We start from the raw sequence: 20,600 nt of genomic DNA on the forward strand, positions 1-20,600 counted from the left end.
CACAGTTGCACACCCACTATAGGAACTCCGGTATATTTACAAATAGCGGCTAGTGAACACATATTAAAACTACTTTTCATATGGTTTATTTTCCATCCATTGCCTATTACAGACAAAATATTAAAATACAATTTGTTAATATAAATTTGTTGTATACACGTTCAACAGCTCAATGAACATGGTACAAATACATAGGGGTAAAGAGAACCGTTCCCGCACACTCCAATTAAGAATTAATGCCAGTCTTGCCTGACTACTGATGGTAATATTAAATACATATTGATAAAATCAGTACACCTCTACCTCGATATAACGCGTTATAGGTGAAACCGCGTTATATTGAACTTGCTTTGATCCGCCGGAATGCGCAGCCTCCCCACCCCCGCCCCGAGCGCTGCTTTACCGCGTTATAGCCGAAATCGTATTATATTGGGTCACGTTATATCGGGGTAGAGGTGTATTAACTTTACTAAAATTAGTAGTACTTTACAGGGGAACTGTGAAACTAAGATTGAGTAAATTCAGAAATGTACTAAACATTCCCCTCTTGCAGTCACACGGAGGCCTGGGTTATTAAACAAAAATGTTTGGTTTTATTATCAAAATCATCGTTGGGTTCCGTGTCTATCCTTCAGGCTAATAGAGACATCCTGAATACTTCTTTCTTGGATGTCACCAACACTGGCAGTCACAGACAACAAATGACTCTTCCAGATCTGTAACATTTCAAGCTGAAGATTCTAAGGGTGTCTTCGGTGAACTCAGAAGAACTTATAGGGACATCTAAAAGCTTCCTGTGGCCTTGTTAGCAAGAGGCACTTTTCCACGTATTTCAGGACATGACTTAATTTAGCATTGCACTTCATTATAATATGTCTAAGTATTGTGAATTTAAGGTGGAAATCAAAGCATACACAGATTCCATTGGAGCAGTTTTACTGACACAAAACCAGGTCCAAATGAGTCTTAAATATTACTGTAATGGTATAGTATTCAAGTATAACACATATATTTTAACATATTATGGGTCAGGCTTGCATTTTTATAATGAAAGCACTTACAGATATTGTGTCTCAGTTGTAATGCTGCCCAAAATTCTGAATAGTGGCTGTGAAACTGAGCAGAATCTTGTTAATTTTAATATGCTGCTTAGAAAATATATGAGGAAATGTCTGCAGACTCAGGAAGACAATTTTGTGCTGGTTCATATTTAAAAGATTTTCTTTACAACTATGAAGCCAGAGATTTTTTAAAAAGATAAAAGCTTACATTCTGTAGCAACTGATCCCTTAGCTGGCATCATCAATACATACATTAACTAGGGAAAACTTCCTCCTCACCAGCAGTGAGTCAATGTACACACAAGCACACACATTTAAGCATACATATCTCTGTCAGAATCATGTAAATCTCCATGGCCAGAATCAACATGTGTCAATAAGGCACCAACTTCATTGATTATAACATTTATTTTGACTCCTGAGAGCTGTGACAATTATAAAGTCTAAATCTGTTAATGTAATGTTAAGAACTGGAACATACAAACACACAACAAGGAGCATCCTCCTTCACTGAACAAGTATCACCTTGTCTGCCTTAGGAAATAAAGAAAGCAGCACTTTTACCTGTGGGTAAAATAAAGCCACAAAACAGGTTTAGATCAGTCTTGTAAAATTCTATTCACTTGAAGCAAATCATTTTGAAGTGGCAAGTAAAATATTTAGTCTTGCAATCTAGAAGAATGGACAAAGAGAATGCGTTCCTAGATTGGTAAGTTTTCATGGCAATTTTTCAAGTTTGATTTAGACAATATTAAAGGTGGGGCTAGAGAGGGGAAAACAAATCAGTCACCTTAACACTTAGCTCTTATATAGCACTTCTCCTCCCTTAGATCTTATCCACCATGTGCCTAAGTATTACCACACATTTGATCCTTTCTTTCATTACACTAGGCAACATCACATGCCCTAGGTAGTTCTTTACAAATTAACTAACTCAATTTTTCAAGCAGTTTCAGTGTTCTCAAGAGTTGTCCGAGAGCCCTGGAAACTCAACTCGGTTAACCCACCAAACAACAGGTACAATACATACAGCAAAAGAGTAAGCTTTCCTACACCTACTTTCCCACCCAACAACATGCTTCAAACTTGACCCAGACAGGTCACTGCCAGAGGCAAGGGGATAGTTTGGACTCCATGTCTATTTACTCCCTGGATGCTCCATCTACAAACAGGGAGATTCAATTAGTAGTAATTCTGGTGATGGTTTGTGAGGTGGTCACCTACCCCCAGGAAATCAGCTGAAATCACCTACTTATTTCACATTGGCCAGGTTGCTCTGGGAGGATGCAAGACCTCAGGCTGCCAGGCAGGGAATTCAGCTCTGAGTTGTCCTCTCCTCTCCTGCCCTACTGCTAAAGAGGAAGGCCTATGTTATAGAGTTTACATGGAACATGGGGACTCCCAATGTCTAATTCCCATCAGATGGTTACTGTTTTTTGGTCATCACTAACCTGATCTACATTCAAACTTGTTACCCAAATTTTGTCTATATGTGGAATTAGCCCCAATTCAGCCACTACTGGCCAACAAATGTTGTAAGTGCACCAGTGCAAACCCCAATCATAGACAAAGTTGTGATTTGCAGCCACTGAGCTCAACCTGGTGTCAAGCTGGGATAAGCTCAACCAGTGCACATTACAGCTTCCTTTATCAGTGGAAGTAGGCAGTGGTGTGGCTACATCGGTTGTTGGCTGCTGATGACTGAATCCCACATATAGAGAAGACCCAATAAGCAAAATCTCATTACCAATCCAAGCCATGCAGTTCCTCATGTGACTGTTGCTGGTGCCCCTGAAGGGCCACAAAAAAAACCCAAAAGCCAGGTTAAGAAGTGTATACAGACTTCTTCCTCCCACCCTTTAGCAGGTTAAGTATACAGATGTTGAGTTTAACAGGGTGAGAGCTGTATGCAGAAATACTCATATTCCTTAGCAGGCCAAGAGCCATGCTCTGGTACCTTGTCCCCAACACCAATTTACCTTGTCCTGAGGGCCTGCCAGGCTGCGTCTATGTCTGCATACAGGTTTTTCTCAGAGGGTTTGCCTGAGCTCACCCCGTAGCCAGAGTAGTCGTAGGAGAAGACGTTGCAGTTGATGCGAGAGCCAAGGCCAATGTAGAAGCTGCACATCTGGCCCAGATCCACGGCATTGCCATGCGAGAAGAGCAGCGTATACCGGCTGGCAGGGGCACAGCGCACAAACATGCACCCCAGCCGGTTATCCCGAGATGTGCGAGAAAAGAAAACCTCCACGGCATCCAACTCCCGCTGTGAATACTGCCAGTCCGCCCGCTCACTCAAGTGCAGGCTGCAGCTGCCCGTTCCTGTTGGGGTCCCAGACCCTGCTGCTGCAGCCCCAGCCTCCTGTTGCTGTTGCTCAGGCTGCAGCACTGTATACGTGGGCTCCGGGGGCAAGAAAGCCAACTTGGCAGCAATGCGGCTAGGGCAAGGTGGGCAGCAGAACAGCCAGCACAGCTCGCCCAGAGAGAAACCGTTCATTCTGGGGCCTTGTTCTGGCATCAGCGACGCTGGAGAAAAATTTACCCACACTGGGGGGAAAAAATTCAGAGTCCACCCACAGCAACCCACTCTCAGCCTTGCGAGAGAAACCCCCCCAAAATGCAAAATGCAACTGTCCCACCAAAACTGTAAGCCACCAAAACCAATCCAGCCCTCCAACTCTAAGAAATCCACCTAGTGTGTGGGGGAGGGAATGCAAAATATAAATCAAGGGCAACCCTCCTTCAAAATCTACTACAATAAATCCAACCCCCCCGCCAAAATGGGCTGAAATCACCTAGTCATTTCACACAGCCCAGGTTGCTCTGGAGCGCCTAAAACAAAAAAAATAATCAAGCCCCCAAAATCTACATCTGACTCAGTGCAGCTCCCCCCAAACCAGAAATTAAAAGCTAATTCCCTTCAAATAAGATCTGCCCCCCACCCAGAAACCACTAAATGAAAGATCCCCCCCTCAAAAAAAAAAAAACCCCACCAAACGCAACTCCTCACAATAACCCCAAGCCCAACGCACCACCCCAGCCCTGCACCCAGTGCCTGGCCCAATCCTGCAGCGCCTCAGTGGAGCCCAACCCCAAACACCGACCGACTGCACCGGTCCCCAGAGCCCGGCAGCGCCACACGCAGCCCCGAGCGGATCGGCCCCCCCAGGCAGACCCTCGCTGAAGGGCGTCCGGCCGCGGAGCGGGCTCAGCCGCGGCTCCCCCCGGGCAGGGCCATGCCGGCTGCGGCGCGGAGTCAGTAGCAGGCAGCGGCCATGTCCCGGCTCCCCTCACCGCTTCCGGGTTAGGCAGGGGCGCCCGGCCCGCCCCGGTACCTGCGGAGCGGCGCGCACCAGCTGGGCACAGCGCCCGGCCCGGCCGCCCACAGGCCCCGCCGCGCGGCTCGCTGCTGCCCCCTAACCCAGCGCGAGGGCACAGACGGGGAGGGGGCGCAGGAGCCGCAGCGCTAGAGAGAACCCGGACCCTCCGCGTGGGGCGCGTCGGACCCGCCTCCTGGCCCTTTAAGAGAACCCCACGAGAGCCTCCGTCACGTGCGAGGGCCCCCCTCGCTCGCGCCCCTGGCCCATCTCCTCTACGCATGCGCTGCAAGGCTCGTGTGCTTTCCCCCCCTGGCTGGAGAATAGGTGCTTCGGGCAGCAGCTCTGTCCTAGTTGGGGGGAGGCTTCCCTCTCTCCCCTTCCCTCTCTCTCCCTCCCGCCCCCCCGCGTGGGATTCTTCATGGAGAGGGGCTGACTTGCTTCCCCCAGCTCCTGCTGCCCCTGCTCAGGGCTCTTGCCTGGTCTGCTTGTACAGTTTGCCCCATCCCCCTAAATGAAGCTGTGGGCTCTGGACTCTCCCCAGGGCCCACAAGCCCAGTAATAAATACATGCATCTGTGCTGGAACTGGGATTGCTGCTGAACCCCCGGGCTTGAAGTGGTTTCTAGTATATACAGGGTTTACGGTTTGGTTCAATAGTTCTCAGCACCCCCGCTATAAAAATTGTTCCAGCACCCCTGAATACATGCCATTAAGGGTGAGACACTGAAACTCTTATACCTAAAAATAAAATAGTGTAGGTCACAGGCCCTTATATCATCCCTAAAAGCTCCCCGCAAACATGCATGTGCTCAACTTTTAAGTACAGGAGCCATCTGGCAGAAGTCAATGGTGTACACCTCCCAATCCTTCAAGTGGCTAACTGGGCTGCAGACACCAATCTATGGAGAGGGGGATGGGCCAAACCTCTGGGCCACTCTGAATACCGGAAATGTTCTGCTTCAACCTGGATGGGGGTTTGTGGGTCAAAGCAGGACAGTCTTGCAAAATCTGGGACTGTTGGGAAGTCTGCAGTATTGGTTTTTTTTGTTTTGTTTTGTTTCCATTACGAAATGTAATAAAAACATGTATTCAAAGGTGTCATTGACATGTGATGTTCTCTTGCCTTTAGAATGAAAGAACCACAAAAGATAATTACCAAATCATCTTTACTGTAATCTTGCAGACAATGAGAGATTCAAGCAGCATATGAGTCCAGGCTCCGGCTTCATCATAGAAGCCCAGGCTCCAGACTCAGGACAGCTTTTAAATGCTAGTATAACAAGCAACTCCTGCTCTGAAGAATGTATATAGCTGGTACTGTATGGGTTTAGCAAATGCAGAATAACTGAATGAACCTATCCTGTGCAGTTCCTTGAAGTCTATAAGCAGCATCTCATAACACAAAGCCCTATAAAAAAAAAACAATACAGATATTCTTGTGCAGAGATGGTATGGTGGGCTCATCATACCCTGATAAGTAATCTGGCTGCTCAGTTCTGAATAAGGTGAAATCTGTCCAGCAATGCCTTTTAGTGTCACATCTAGAGTGACACCAAAACTGGGATAAGAGTTGGAAGTTTGGATTCCAACTTAGCTGTAGGCATGCTACATGGGATAAGTCAGTGTAAAATTTCTTGGACCACGTCATATCACTAAAACATCTAAAAGGAGCTATGACATGCAAGGGACCAGGCAGCAAAGGCTGAGCACTTACATCATAAATAAATTACTAGTGCAAACAGAAGAAAATTAGAGAGACAACATTTCCCATATGCAGTGTTGTAGCTGTGTTGATTCCAGGATATTAGAGAGACAAGGTGAGTGAAGTAATGTCTTTTATTGGACCAAATTCTGTTGGTGCTTGTCTCTCTCGCCAACAGAAGTTGGTCCAGTAAAAGATATTACCTCACCCACCTTCTCTAACATTTCCCATACTCCACTCTGAGTCCTTCCTTAGGTCATATTTATAAGAGTGAGAGTCAAGTATCCTCTTCTAAATGGGAAGTGTCATGTAATTTGCTCCTCCATTGAACTTGTCTGTGCACATGTAATTAATTAGTAGCTCTTCATTGTTCTTGTAAATTCTCTACCATTTAGGATAAGCCCACTATCTCTTGTACCAAAAAAGTAGTTCCTACACTGTGGGTGTCTCCTAGAGAAAAACAACAATTGCATAGGGCTGGGCGAGTGAAGAGAATAGCAAAAAGGAAATCATCTTGAAAAGGGAAGGGTAGAGAATAAGGAGCAGAAAGCAGTTCTGAAGGCAAACAGTAATACTGTACTGCTGATATCACATCAAGGTGTATGCACAGGATAAAGTTAATATAACATTCAATGAAATAAAATGATTGGGACTTAAACTGATCACTTACTTGGCGAATATCCAATGTTCCTGAGTTTCGAAAAGAGACATGTAGCTTCTCTTGCGTGCAAGTACAATCGTGGTGTGAAAACCAAGGGACACCCTTATCCACACCTTTGTGCACCTGCTCAGATGAGGCAACCGAAATGTGGCTATGACTCTAATCTTCCCAGCATAGCAGTCAATGCTGAGAGGGTTGTGCAGCACCCTACATAGCTGAGGCGCGCACACACACACCCTACACAGCTGAGGACACACACACCCCCTATACAGCTGAGGACACACACACACAGGCACACATACACCCCTACCTGATCCTGGAGCCAATATAGAGACTTGGTTTGGCCTCCAGCACAACTTAGAGCAGTCTCAAAGCTGCTCTAGGTTATGCCAAGCTGCAACAGCCCCCAAAGGACCAGTCTAGCAGCTTGGGATTGCCAGAATACAATGGTGCTGTGGCCGTGCTCCCTCACCCCAAGCTATGCCTATAATACACCCTTTGTTAAGAGCCAACATAAAGAGCTGCACGGAGAAAACCATTTGCAGTGCCCAAGGAAAAGTTTTATTGGTCCTACAAAATCCAGAAACTACACTATGTATTCATGAGCACCATCTACCGGCACCTTATCCGTTAACTATTTCCAGATACACAGATATAGAGCTCTCTTGTAAAAACCCCTACACTGACTCTACATCACCTGGGGATTCCCCTGCTGGGATTGTGCGGGCGTTGCTTCATGACACCAGAGCTCAGGAAGTGCAAAGGGAGCAGAAACTATCTGCATCTCCCATGCTGGAGATTCTCTCATGCCAGGGAGTCCCCAGAAAGCATACAGCGGGTGGGCTACACCAGTTCCTGCACTTCCACCTTGGCGTCAGGGGTAGAAGGGCAATGGGCAGGGGGTGCCCTGTTAACATTTACAATTCTCAAAAGCTGAAATTGTTATTTAAAGAGCTGCTTTCCTGGATCTTTCCTCTATGTATTCCTCTTAGTGCTATTAGCTCAGCAGTTTGCCTCTTGTGCTTCTCTCTGTCTTTTTCCCTCAGCCTTTCCTTTGCCCAGTTTTGTTTCTTTTCTCTTTCATATTCCACCCAGCAGGTATCTGCATAATTTTTACTTGATCAAATACTGTGAAAACACTCAAGAAAAACAAATATTTCTGCTTGTTACTGCAGAGCTTGTCTCTGTAATGATCTGTAAATAAAGATGTTCCCACTGCTGTGCATTGTAACTAGCACGACACTAAGATTCACTGAACAAAGAGCACAGCTTCATTGCTGAACTTTAATAGTTGACCCGCAGCAGTGATATGTGCTGGGGTTTAATAACTGGGTAGCTGTTTAAATCCCCTAGAGATGGGATGTAACCCACTGGAAAATTTGTGTCTGCAGAACTTCTGTCAGATTTGATTTACTGGTGAAGGTGGCAGTAGAAGGCCTGAGGAAGAGTGGTGGCAAACCCCTCCAAAGAGCTATCTACAAGACAGTTACATTACTTCCCTTAGTAACAAATAGGCCACATCATTCTTATCTAGATATTTATTATTTCTTTTGTGTTCCTCTGGTCTTGTCCTGCCAGCTACAAAGGCAGAATACTTGCCATTCCCTTTCCTCTTTCTCGGAACATCAGATATAAGAAAGATCAGGCAAAGAAACAGTGAACGTGAGGTCAGAGAAGATGCCTGGCAGCAGTAATGTTAGAATATGTATCTTACACAATAATCACACCTGGTTTGTCCCAGCAAAAGAATGTGATTGTTAGAGCTGGGCAAACAGTTCACATCAAACACCCAAAACGGTGTGACATACATAAGAACAGCCAGACTGGGTCAGACCATGGTCCATCTAAGCCAGCATCCTGTCTTCCAATAGGGGCAATGCCAGGTGCCCTAGAGGGAATGAACATAACAGGGCAATCATCGTGTGATCCATCTTCTGTTATCCACTCCCAGTTTCTGGCTGTCAAAGGCTAGGGATACCCAGAGCATGTGGTTGCATCCCTGATCATCTTAGCTAATACCCATTGATGGAACTATATTCTATCAATTTATCTAACTCTTTTTCGAACCCAGTTATAGTTTTGGCCTTCACAACATCCTCTGGCAACAAGTTCCACTGGTTGACTGTGCATTGTGTGAAGAAGTACTTCCTTTTGTTTGTTTTTAACTTGCTGCCTATTAACTTCATTGGGTGACCCTTGATTCTTGTGTTATGTGAAGGAATATATAACGGTTCCTTATTCACTTTCTCCATGCCATTCATGATTTTATGGACCTCTATCATATCCCCCTTAGTCATTTCTTTTCCAAGCTGAAAAGTCCCAGTCTTGTTAACCTCTCCTCATATGGAAGTGTGACAGGCTGGGTCACAAAAACCCCTTTGGGACTGCACCTCCCACTGCACCACTGTGCTGGGACTACCTCTGAGCCCGTTTTCCCTGGCAGCTTGGGACTTCAGTACCTTGCCTTGTTTGAGCCAGACACGCTTGCCTGCTGCAATCACAGATCTAAGTCTGAACCATGTCCCTCACAAGCTGCAAGCTTAACTGAAAACAGCTTAAGAAGTGCTCCTGTCTCCAACACCCAAATACCCAGTTCCCAATGGGATCCAAATCCCAAATAAATCCATTTTACTTTCTATAAAGCTTATTCAGGGTAAACTCATAAATTGTTCACCCTCTATAACACTGATAGAGAGATATGAACAGCTGTTTGCTCCCCCAGGTATTAATACTTGCTCTGAGTTAATTAATAAGTAAAAAGTGATTTTATTAAACATAAAAAGTAGGATTTAAGTGATTCCAAGTAATAACAGACAGAACTAAGTTACCAAGCAAAATAAAACAAAAACATGCAAGCCTAATACAGTAAGAAACTAAATGCAGGTAAATCTCACCCTCAGAGATGTTCCAATAAGCTTCTTTTACAGACTTGACTTCCTCCTAGTCTGGGTCCAGCAATCACGCACCCCCATGTTGTTACTGTTCTTTGTTTTCTTCAGGCATCCTTTGGGGTGGAGAGGCTATCTCTTGAGCCAGCTGAAGATAAAATGGAGGGGTTTCCCAGGGCCTTATATAGTCTCTCTTGTGGGTGGAAACCCCTTGTGTTCTCCTATGCAGAATCACAGCTACAAGATGGAGTTTTGGAGTCACATGGGCAAGTCACATGTCCATGCATGATTCAGTTCTTTACAGGCCGACCCCATTGCTTACATGTCAGTTTGAACGTTCCCAGGAAAGCTCAGATGTGGATTGGTGTCTCTCAAAGTCCATTCTCAACTTAAGTGTTTCTTGATTGAGCACTTACTGAGAATAGTCTTTTCTTAAGAAGCTGACCAAATGCTTCACTGAGGCTACTTAAAATCAAACAAGTACATAGCCAATATTCATAACTTCAAATACAAAAATGACACATGCATACAAATAGAATGAATGCATTCAGTAGATCATAATCTTTGCAGAGATATGTTACATGGCATATCTAGCATAAAACATATTCCAGTTATGTCATATTTACACTCAGAAGCATATTTCTACAAAGCATTATGGGGTGCAACGTCACGGGAAGCTGTTCCATACCCTTAATCATTTTTGTTGCTCTTTTCTGTACCATTTCCAATTCTAATTTATCTCTTTTGTGACGGGGAAGCCAGAACTGCATGCACTATTCAAGGTGTGGGTTTACCGTGGATTTATTTAGTGACATTATTATATTTATTGTATTATTTATAGTATCCTAATGGCTCCTAACATTCTGTTAGCTTTTTTGACTGCTGCTGCACATTGAGCAGATGTTTTCAGAGAATTATCCACAGTGACTCCAAGATCTCTTTCTTGAGTGGTAACAGCTGATTTTAGTTATTACAAACTTGAAATGCAGATTAGGTGCTTTCTGAGGTTTGAGAACTTTATGAGTGAACTTTGGCCAATTTATGGTGAAAAGACTGTAATTGTATTACACAAATGGGAAGCACTGGTATCCAATGAGCTTCATTTTAAGAGTTTGAAGATTCAACTTACCCCCAAAGCAAAACTCAGGCTGCATGAACCCATGCAAACTGAAACCAAAGAAAACATTCTTCTAACCCCAAACTAAGTGAAACCAATGTGTATAACACAACTTTAGTTGCTAGATTCCCTGGTGATGGATACATTACAAAGACAGAACTAAAATGTGTTAACCATTAAAAGGCTCTGATTTTTCGAGTGTGGGTGCTCAGCACTTTCTAATAATCCATTTCCTTTAAAGCGGATCAAATTAAGGCACCTGAAATCAGTAGTCACTTCTGGAAATGTAGGCCACATAGACTAGATTTAAATGAAATATAGGAAGTCAATATTTTCCCTGAAGAAGGAAAGTGAAAGACATGAACTGGATAGTTTTAAAAGCTCTGCTATAGAATAGAAATGGACACAGCCAAAATGCTGGATGCGAACCCATAAAAAGCCTCAATCTGGATCAGAACTTTATGGGGCAAAGTTAACTTGAAGGGTCTGAGCTATAATCCCAAATCTGGACCTTCATGAACATTTGTGTCCAGTTCAGATCTGGACACAAACTTCATGGCTCAAGCCTATCTGATAAAAAGAGGGATGTAAGTTAGACCAGACAGAAAGGCACTGCACTGATAGAATCTTGCAAAGACAGACAGACCCCATGGAGGTTTGCCTTTGTGTGTGATTCTCTTTGAATCTCCTGATTTATTATGAAAAAGTGCTATGAAAGAAAAAAAAGCATATTAAAATAAACAATAATTACAGACGTTCAAAATAGATCCCCTTCTGTACGACTTCCATTGCCATCCAAGAATGAAATCTGTCCTGTTTTATAGTGCTTCCCACCACCATAATGTCTGAGCTCCTGGTTTAGGCTTACAAGCAGCTCTGTATCACTACTCAGTCAGTTGCCTGAAAGTGCCAATATTCCCACTGAGTAGTGTTATGTAAGTTATTTTGCCATAACAAAAACCTAAAGCCAGGGTGCAGTGGAGTGATAGAAAACACAGGACCAGAACTGTATTCATGCACTGGGAGTAGAATGCAGAGATGCCATTTAAATGTGTATGGAGAGGCAAGATAACCCTATAATGCAAAATAAATATTGCTGAGCGACCACTAGAGAGAGATGCGGTTAGTTTGGGGGATGCCACCATTTCTCTGAGCCAAATTCACCCATGATGTAATGCTAGATGTGCTTCAATGCAATCACACTAGGGATGAGTTTGACTTTATGTGGTTTTAAAACATAGCCACTCTTTAGAAATTTTAGTGGTTGTCCTTAGAGTATATACTATAGGTGGATTGTGGCAGGAGAGGGCATCTGCATCTCTTGCTTCTCCTTCATGGACGCTTACAAAATCACAGAGGTTTATCGTCAGATGCAATGTAAATACATGTAACACTAAGGTCAAGCATTGGAAAAAAGTGCATAGCACACTTCATCTGAATGAGTTAAACAGGAAAAAATACCAGAAAAACTATTTAGAAAACTTGTATAATAGTTTTCTTTCAAGGGTAGAAGTCCAAGATAAAGTACACTGTTCAGGGTTTAAAAGAGCTTTCTCTGAGGTTTGCAAGAGCTTAATCAAAACCCAGCTATCCTCAGACTTGCTGTGAATACAGTATGAGAAGAATGTCAAAGGGAAAACAAAGATGTGCAAACATTAGAACTTGTAGTGAGGGGTGGGGGAGGGGGAAAGACCAGCTGTGTGATATACAATAGGGTTTAGATCTTGATTTGCAGTGACTGCATTTCATGCTTGTCACAGGCAAACTGGCATTTTAAAGATGTGCTCGTGATTGCTTTTTTTCATGTCAATATCTTTGTTCAGGTTATCTGGACTGATGACAGGAATTTCAATTAAAGCAAAATCCTCTCCTCGCTAATCTGAGCGACACAGGGTGGGGGCAGGAGGAAAATGGAGCAGGACTAGCTCTGTAGAGAGTTCTTCTTAAGGCATCTTGCTGACACAGGACAAGATAGCTTAGGAAGACCTGGGGCAATGCACTCTGCCTGCAGGATAGCTTATTGCTCCTTTAAAAAGGGCAGCATGCCTTAGTACCTACAGCCTAGGGCCACATACCATAACACGCAGGGGAGCTAAGAGTTTAATAAGCCCCAGTCTAGCAAAGCAGTTGCTCCTTCGGCTTAGTGCTCAAGAGAACAGCAGTCTGGAGTCATACCCTGGTTCTACTACACAATTGTAAGTCGGGGTGGTGAGAGAGAATGGCTATGCATCCTAGCAACAGAGGACAGACCTAAGAATGCTGTTGGAAATGAAATTTAAGTGACTATAAATCTATAAGGCTAGGTTGAGAAGAATTGGGATGAAGTGTTTGTGAAAATCTCAAGAACAAGAGAAGTCAGAAATAAATAGATCTGAATGTAGAATGTAGATTCAGAAGAGAGAGAATGCACAATCTACATCTTCATGGGGTGAGCGACCACAGGGTACGTCAACCCATGGTAGCCTATCCTGCGATAATACAACCACATTACTGTGCTGTCCTGCCCTGCATCCTCACTGGTGCTGTATCTGGCTGGGACAAGCTATGCAGCAACCCGGGCACATATCCCAAAATTCATAGCAGCACAACACATTCTTCAGTCTCAGGCAGGGTGTTGTGGGACAATGTGTCTGCCAACTTGATTGTGTGGCCAGGTGGCTGCATGCTGATACGTGGCTTGTTAGTGGGCATTGGTCTGCTGTATCAAACACTGGGGATGTGTGAAGCAAGAAAAACTGCAAACAGGAAGCTGAGTAGAGTGGAGGAGGACGGGGGAGCTAAATGGAGGCAGATTGATAGTCCATGTCTAGGGCCCTACCAGATTCATAGTCCATTTTGGTCAATTTCACGGTCATAGGATTTTAAAAATAATAAATTTCATTATTTCACCTATTTAAATGTGAAATTTCACAGTGTTGTCATTGTAGAGAACCTGACCCACAAAGGAGTTGTGGAGGGGTCGCAAAGTTCTTGTAGGGGGGGTTGCAGTACTGCTACCCTTAGTTCTGTGCTTCTGCTGGTAGCCGTGCTGCCTTCAGAACTGGGGAGCTGGAGAGCAGTGGCTGCTGGCTGGGATCCTAGCTCTGAAGGCAGCGCCGCCACCAGCAGCAGCACAGAAGTAAGGGTGGCGTGGTATGGTACTGCCATGCTTACTTCTGTGCTGCGGCTGGCGGGGCGCTGCCTTCAGAGCTGGGCACCCGGCCAACAGCTGCCGCTCCCCGGCCACCCAGCTCTGAAAACAGTGCAGAAGTAAGGGTGGCAATGCCGTGACCCCCCTAAAATAACCTTACAACCTCCCTGTAACTCCCTTTTGGGTCTGGCCCCCCAGTTGGAGAAATGCTGGTCTCCCTAGTGAAATCTGTATAGTAGAGGGTAAAAGCACACAAAAGACCAGATTTCATGGGGGGAGACCAGATTTCACAGTCCGTGACGCATTTTTCATGGCCATGAATTTGGTAGGCCCCTATCCATGTCCAATCAGAAGGCCTAGGGGAAGGAATTGGAGGATCATCATGTCTCAATTGTTGCGAGTGCTTGTGGCTACAAGTCTTTACTTCTGTTACCTCGGGGTTAATAGCATTAACAGCTACCTCTGATCCTGCTCCACAGCTCAGGAGTGGTGGCAATCAAGCAGTGTAACACTGACAGAGGCGTGTGGATGTGTGAACACAGAGCACATTAAGGGGGAATCTGTGGCTGCGACTAAGGCCAGGTCTACACTACAGACCTGTATCAGTATAACTACGTTGCTCAGGAGAGTGAAAAATCTACACCCCTGAGTGATGTAGTTATACCGACCTAACCCCCATATAGACAGCACAATGTCAACAGGAGGATTTCTCCCCTCGGCATGGCTACTGCCTCTTGGGGAGATGAATTAACTACGATGATGGGAGAAGTTCTCCCAATGGCATAACGTCTTCACTAAAGTGCTACAGTGACACAGCTGCACCGACACACCTGTGCCACTGTAGCGCTGTACGTGAAGACAAGCCCTGAGTTAAATCCCCAGAGAATACAAGTCCACAGTGAAAACTAAAACCACTCTTAGATCTAGATCAGGGGTTGGCAATCTTTCAGAAGTGGTGTGCCGAGTCTTCATTTATTCACTCTAATTGAAGATTTCATGTGCCAGTAATACATTTTAACATTTTTAGAAGGTCTCTTTCTATAAGCCTATAATATATAACTAAACTATTGTTGTATGTACAGTAAATAAGGTTTTTAAAATGTTTAAGAAGCTTCATTTAAAATTAAATTAAAATGCAGAGTCCCCTGGACCGGTGGCCAGGACCCGGGCAGTGTGAGTGCCACTGAAAATCAGATCACGTGCTGCCTTTGGCACACGTGCCATAGATTGCCTACCCCTGGCCTAGATGTCAGCTCATTATCGAGGATGGCTGATTTGTCAACAACAGCCAGAATTGTTGTGAGTAGAGCTTGCACTCACGTAAAAATAGGGAAAACTTTTTCTGTTAGATATATGTGGTGGAATTCAAATATACCTCTACCCCGATATAACGCGGTCCTCGGGAGCCAAAAAATCTCACCGCCTTATAGGTCAGACCGCATTATATTGGATTCGGTCCGGTACGGCGTACCGGCTGCCGGTACGCTGTGCCGGACTGGACCGGCTTCCCCAGTGGTGATTTAAAGGGCCCAGTGCTCCAGCTGCTGCGGGGAGCCCCAGCCCTTTAAATCAACACCGGAGCTCCGGCAGCGGGGCTCAGGCAGTGATTTAAAGAGCCCGGGGCTCCCCGTAGTGCCTGAAGCCTCTGGCCCTTTAAATCACCACCTGAGCCCGGCTGCCAGAGCCCCGGTGGGGATTTAAAGGGCCCGGTGCTCCAGCTGCTGTGAGGAGCCCTGGTCCCTTTAAATCACCGCTGGAGCTCTGGCAGCGGGGCTCGGGCGGGGATTTAAAGGGCCCGGGGCTCCGGCAGCCGGGCTCAGGCAGTGATTTAAAGGGCCTGGGGCTCCACACGAATTCGGATATAACCCGGTAAAGCAGCGGGTCTCGGGTGGCACTTTAAAGGGCCCGGGACTCCCCGCTGCTTTACCGCATTATATCCAAATTCGTTTTATATCGGGTCGTGTTCTATCAGGGTAGAGGTATACCAGATTCTGATCTCTGTACCTGCGCATAACAGCCAAGACCCTACCTGTTGAGAGCACAAAACTAGGAGAATGGGTTGTTGTATTGCTTAGAAATGTGGAAGTCACCTTCATATGTCACATTGTTTTTATGAAAAAACGAGATGACAATTGGCTTACTTTTTTTGCACCATTTCATTTTCCCGACCTCTTAGAAAATGCTGAATAACTCCGCTTCATTTCATCATTAAATCAGTTCCTGGAGATTTTTAAGGTCAGTGGAGATGAGTCCGAGGCTTCTATTCATATGTTACAGTCATGTAATTTAAACAGAAATGTGCATTTAGGCTTATGCAAACTACTGTCTATCAAGATTCAACAAGGCTTTGCTGACTCTTCTGGAAACAGCCACATTGACATTTAGATACTTAAAATCAAGGAAAATTAGATCCACACTTGAACTTTAGGCCAAATTCTCTCGCTGTGTAAATCTACTGCCAAGAAACTCAAGTTTTACTTTAAAAAGTGTGTGCAAAAAAAAGTAGGTTTGCGGGTTTTTTAGTCTAAAAAATGTGTATATTTTCCTCCCAAAATAACTGAAAACCTGGTGACTAGAGATTACTCAAATAAGAAACAGAAAATCACCAATTACTAATAATAAAAAGACAATTGCTCAACTCATTGAAACATGAGTAAATCTGAGATGCAAATTCACCAGATTCACACTAAGACGTGTGCTGCCAGGCAGACTTCCATCACCAACTCTCATTCTGACCCGTGATAGTCTCATAAGAACATAAAAATGGCCATACTAGGTTAGACAAAAGGTCCATCTATCCCAGTCCTGTCTTCCGACAGTGGCTAATGCCAGGTGCCCAGAGGGAATGAACAGAACAGGTAATCATCAAGTGATCCATACCCAGCTTCTGTCTCCCCTCCCTTTCCTCCTCCCTCCTCAGCCTTTTCTGTGGCAGGCTGCAAGAGGGGCCTCAGTGGGAGTCATGACCTGCTGTCCTTCCTGTTGGGTCTCCATTTTAGTGCTCAAGGGAGCAGATAAAGGAAGGCCATTAATGCTCTTTTAGGCAAAAAGAGTCTGAAGGGAAGGGACAGATTGCTCTAGAGAGAACTGCTGCAGGAAATCTCCCCATCCCCAGAGGGAAGACAGGCTTGGGGTGGATTGAGAGACTGGAGAGCCACTGAACAGCAGCCTGGCCCCAGTGAGAGAAGCAGCTGCTGGGGGATGGGAGGAGTAGAGAGCTGCTGTACATTTGAACTATAATCCCCCTCTGGCCCCAGTGACAGAAGTTGTGGCAGCAGTAGGCGAGAGGAAGAGGAAGTTCTGGCAGTAATGGGAACGATTTGGGGTGAGCTCTGAACAACGAGAACAGTTTACAGTGGACGCCGAGCTGCACTGTCTCACCATTTGTTTTGCGGTAGAAGTTTGAATTCTCAGCCGCTATCTTTGCGACAGTGCATTCTGCACAGGGCCAAATCCTGAAGTCCTTACTCAATCCTGGGAGATTTGCCTGAGTAAGGGCCTCCAGCTATGGTCCCTAATGTCTAGAGGAGCAACGCAATATGATTTACACATGCAGCGCATGCAGAGTTGCAAACAGATACAGCACTGACTGCAGGGGCTTTGCTCGGGTCAGCTCTGTGCTTTTATCAAGCACTTAGTATGCTTATTATTTAATCCCACCCCACCCCACCCCACCTCTGCAGACACAACTCACATCACCATATCTGTCTGCCAGCCACTAGGGCTGAACTGTGTTTTCTGAGACCTCCATTAAGGTGTTCCCAGGCAATCAGCAGGTGTCACTATTGAACAGCAAAATGTCAACCCTCCTGATGCCCCCTCCCCTGCAATTTCCAGGAGCTGATTGATTGCAGAACGAATGGCAGAAGTTGATACTGACACTCTCCTAAAGGGATAAAAGGTTTCTCTTCTTTCTGACTCATCTAAGCACACACTAAAATAAAATAAAATAAAATAAACAAATATTACTTACCATCAGATGGGAAAGTAGTGGGAAAATCACTTTTTTATTTCCCTCTCCTCCCCCCCCCCCCCCACCCTGCTGTGCAACATCTGCTATTGTATGTGAGGTAATTTAGGGGAAATGGGCTTATTTGCAAGAATTGGCTTTTGAAGAGCACAACAAATTTCACAGAATTGCCCCAGACCTTGGAAAGCCTCAGTCCCTTCCTAGCATTTTGCATACAATTAGCTAACTCCTCAGCAGATCTGTGAACCGTTACAGAATGTGGAATTGTTTGACCTGAAGTAACTTGGGAGTTCGTCATACAGTTGTTTGAATGGCACAGACATTTAAAGGGATTTGCTCAAACGATAGTGCCAGCCTTGTTTTCTCTTTTATATGGGGAAACCACAACTAAATACATGCTAGGGTGAAAGTCTTCACTCCAATCTGCACTGTGTATCTCTGATGCTGTTCTGCGCTGCATGGGAATACTGAACTAAAGAAGAATTGTTGTTTGCCATCGGCAATTATATGGCTTTTAGCCCATTTGCAGATAAGGCAACAGAGGATTATATATGTCACAGAAACTTGAATCACCTGACATTCTATCCTGTAACGTGTGGTGTTCTGAAAATTGTGTTACAATTGTAGGCTGTCCTTTTACATAACGGGGTTTTTCCCCTGACCTTGCTTGCAGGTTAGGATCTGGCCCTAGCAACAGTCAGTCTGAAGTTACCTCAGAGTAAGGTGGGGTGAGTTGTGCCTCCCTTTTAGGGAGTAGCCTGCTTTGTCTCTTTTTTGGGAGGGTTCTTGTGTGTTATTCTTCTGAATTCTAAGAAATAACGTTGTGTTACATTGCAACCTTCCTGCAAGAGTACTTTATGTTTTTATCTAACTTCTCGGAGTGTATGTCATGAACATAACATAGAGGACAGTGATGACAAGTACACACTCGCACTGGCTAGTGCAAGACCACCCAATTTACACTAGGGGCAGCACCACACATAGAACAAGGGAACCTGCATTACAGTTTCTCTGCAGAATCCTTATAAGTCCTGTGCCTGACTAGCTCAATGAGTCTGCCTGAGATGTGGGAGGAGAAAAATGGAAAATGTCCTACACTGTTGTGTAATGCCTCCAGGCAGGTCTGTTTATGCCCCATTTAACAGTTCGTTGAGTGGATGGAATTTGAGACTTGCCCAAGTTTTCGTAGCTGGCTGACCCTAGAAACAGCCTACAAACAGGATGCTCTATAAGCCCTATTACTTCACTCTACCAGGGATTCTTCTGTAGCTGAAATGCTAGAGACCAGTGTTTCAAGTGGTAAGGTCATACGTTCTGTTCTCTATTGTGCTATTTAGTTCAGAGATGGAGCTAGACCAAAATCCCTAGCTACAAACATCCCCTGACATTCATCTTTATATAATAGGTCAAACTAAAATCCAGATGTGAAGAACCCTTAATTATGGGGATGTTTGTATCTGGAGACAAACTTTGCAGCTTTGGGTGGCTTTCTAGTTTAATTAACAACTGTGAGGTACGTGCAAACATCTCCTGCCTCTCTTTTTCTTCCTTCACCAAATGACCAGCTAAACAGACCTAGGGTAGATCTTCAGTTAGTGTAAATTGTCATAGTTCCATTGACTTCAGCAGATCCTATAACTTCAGTGGAGCTGTGACCGTTCACACCAGCTGAGGATCTGCACCCCAGAGCTGTCACAGAGCACAAGAGCTTACTGTAGGGTTCACATGTGGAGGTAGCCACAAAGTATTAGACACTTGGTTGCATCTACCTCCAGCCACAATATTTGTTATTCAGTTACACAACGGAATCTGAGTTGGCTCAGACTCAGGGAAGATTGTTTATGTCTATAAATACTGGATAACTTCCCACTGAATGAATGGATTTTTCACCTCCTCCTCCTCATTCTCTACCCGCTCTCTATATTTTTCTCTGGTTAGCATTATCATTTGCTAAATATATCACAACACACTTTTTGCTTTTGATGGCAGTTTTAAGTCCTTAGTGTGGCTTCCTCCATCCTAGGAATTTCACGTATCACTGATAAATTAAATTAATGGAGATATCCTATCTCCTAGAACTGGAAGGGACCTTGAAAGGTCATCGAGTCCAGCCCCCTGCCTTTGCTAGCAGGACCAAGTACTGATTTTGCCCCAGATCCCTAAGTGGCCCCCTCAAGGATTGAACTCACAACCCTGGGTTTAGCAGGCCAATGCTCAAACCACTGAGCTATCCCTCCCCCCTATGAGTGGGATGGTAAGTGGGTTGAATAACAGCTTCTTTGGCTCAAGCATTGTGTCTGCTATAGCAGAGATTAGCACTGATGGATGGCATTTTCTCTCTGTGCCACAGCTCAGGAGGATCCTACGAATTCATAGATCCATAGATCTATGAAACAGCGAGGGAGTAATAATATTTTACCTTTAAATAGCACCTTTTACGTGAAAGATCTCCAATGCTTTACAAATTACGTATATCTGGCAACACATTTAAAACTGATAAGAAGGAATGCTTTCTATAGAACACAATTAGCCTGTGAAACTCATTTCCATAAAATATCGTTACCCTCTTTTTGACCTGAATGGTTAACCAAAATTCAAAGGCCTGCAGGTTGTTTCTGTTAGGAGAAACTGATGAGGAGATCAGGTATTTATTTGATGTAATCCTATTTATAAAGGATGTACAAAGTCATGTTCCCTTGAATACAGGAGGAATCAAACAGGAGATCGTTTCTTCACTCACTGTTCCAAGCCT

The 20,600-nt window shown here is 44.7% G+C and overlaps 1 protein-coding gene across 1 annotated transcript in view; it reads right to left on the reverse strand.

Moving 5' to 3' along the window:
- ABHD17C (abhydrolase domain containing 17C, depalmitoylase) overlaps positions 1-4,386 on the reverse strand; it is a 58,119-nt gene extending 53,733 nt beyond the window's left edge. Inside the window, exon 1 of the mRNA XM_034784482.1 lies at positions 3,041-4,386. Coding sequence (XP_034640373.1) covers positions 3,041-3,579 — 539 coding nt within the window. The 5' untranslated portion in view covers positions 3,580-4,386. The remainder of the gene's footprint in view (positions 1-3,040) is intronic.
- Between the last annotated feature and the right edge of the window lie 16,214 nt (positions 4,387-20,600).

Source organism: Trachemys scripta, chromosome 10 (genome assembly GCF_013100865.1).
Source record: "Trachemys scripta elegans isolate TJP31775 chromosome 10, CAS_Tse_1.0, whole genome shotgun sequence".
Lineage (NCBI taxonomy): Eukaryota > Metazoa > Chordata > Testudines > Emydidae > Trachemys > Trachemys scripta.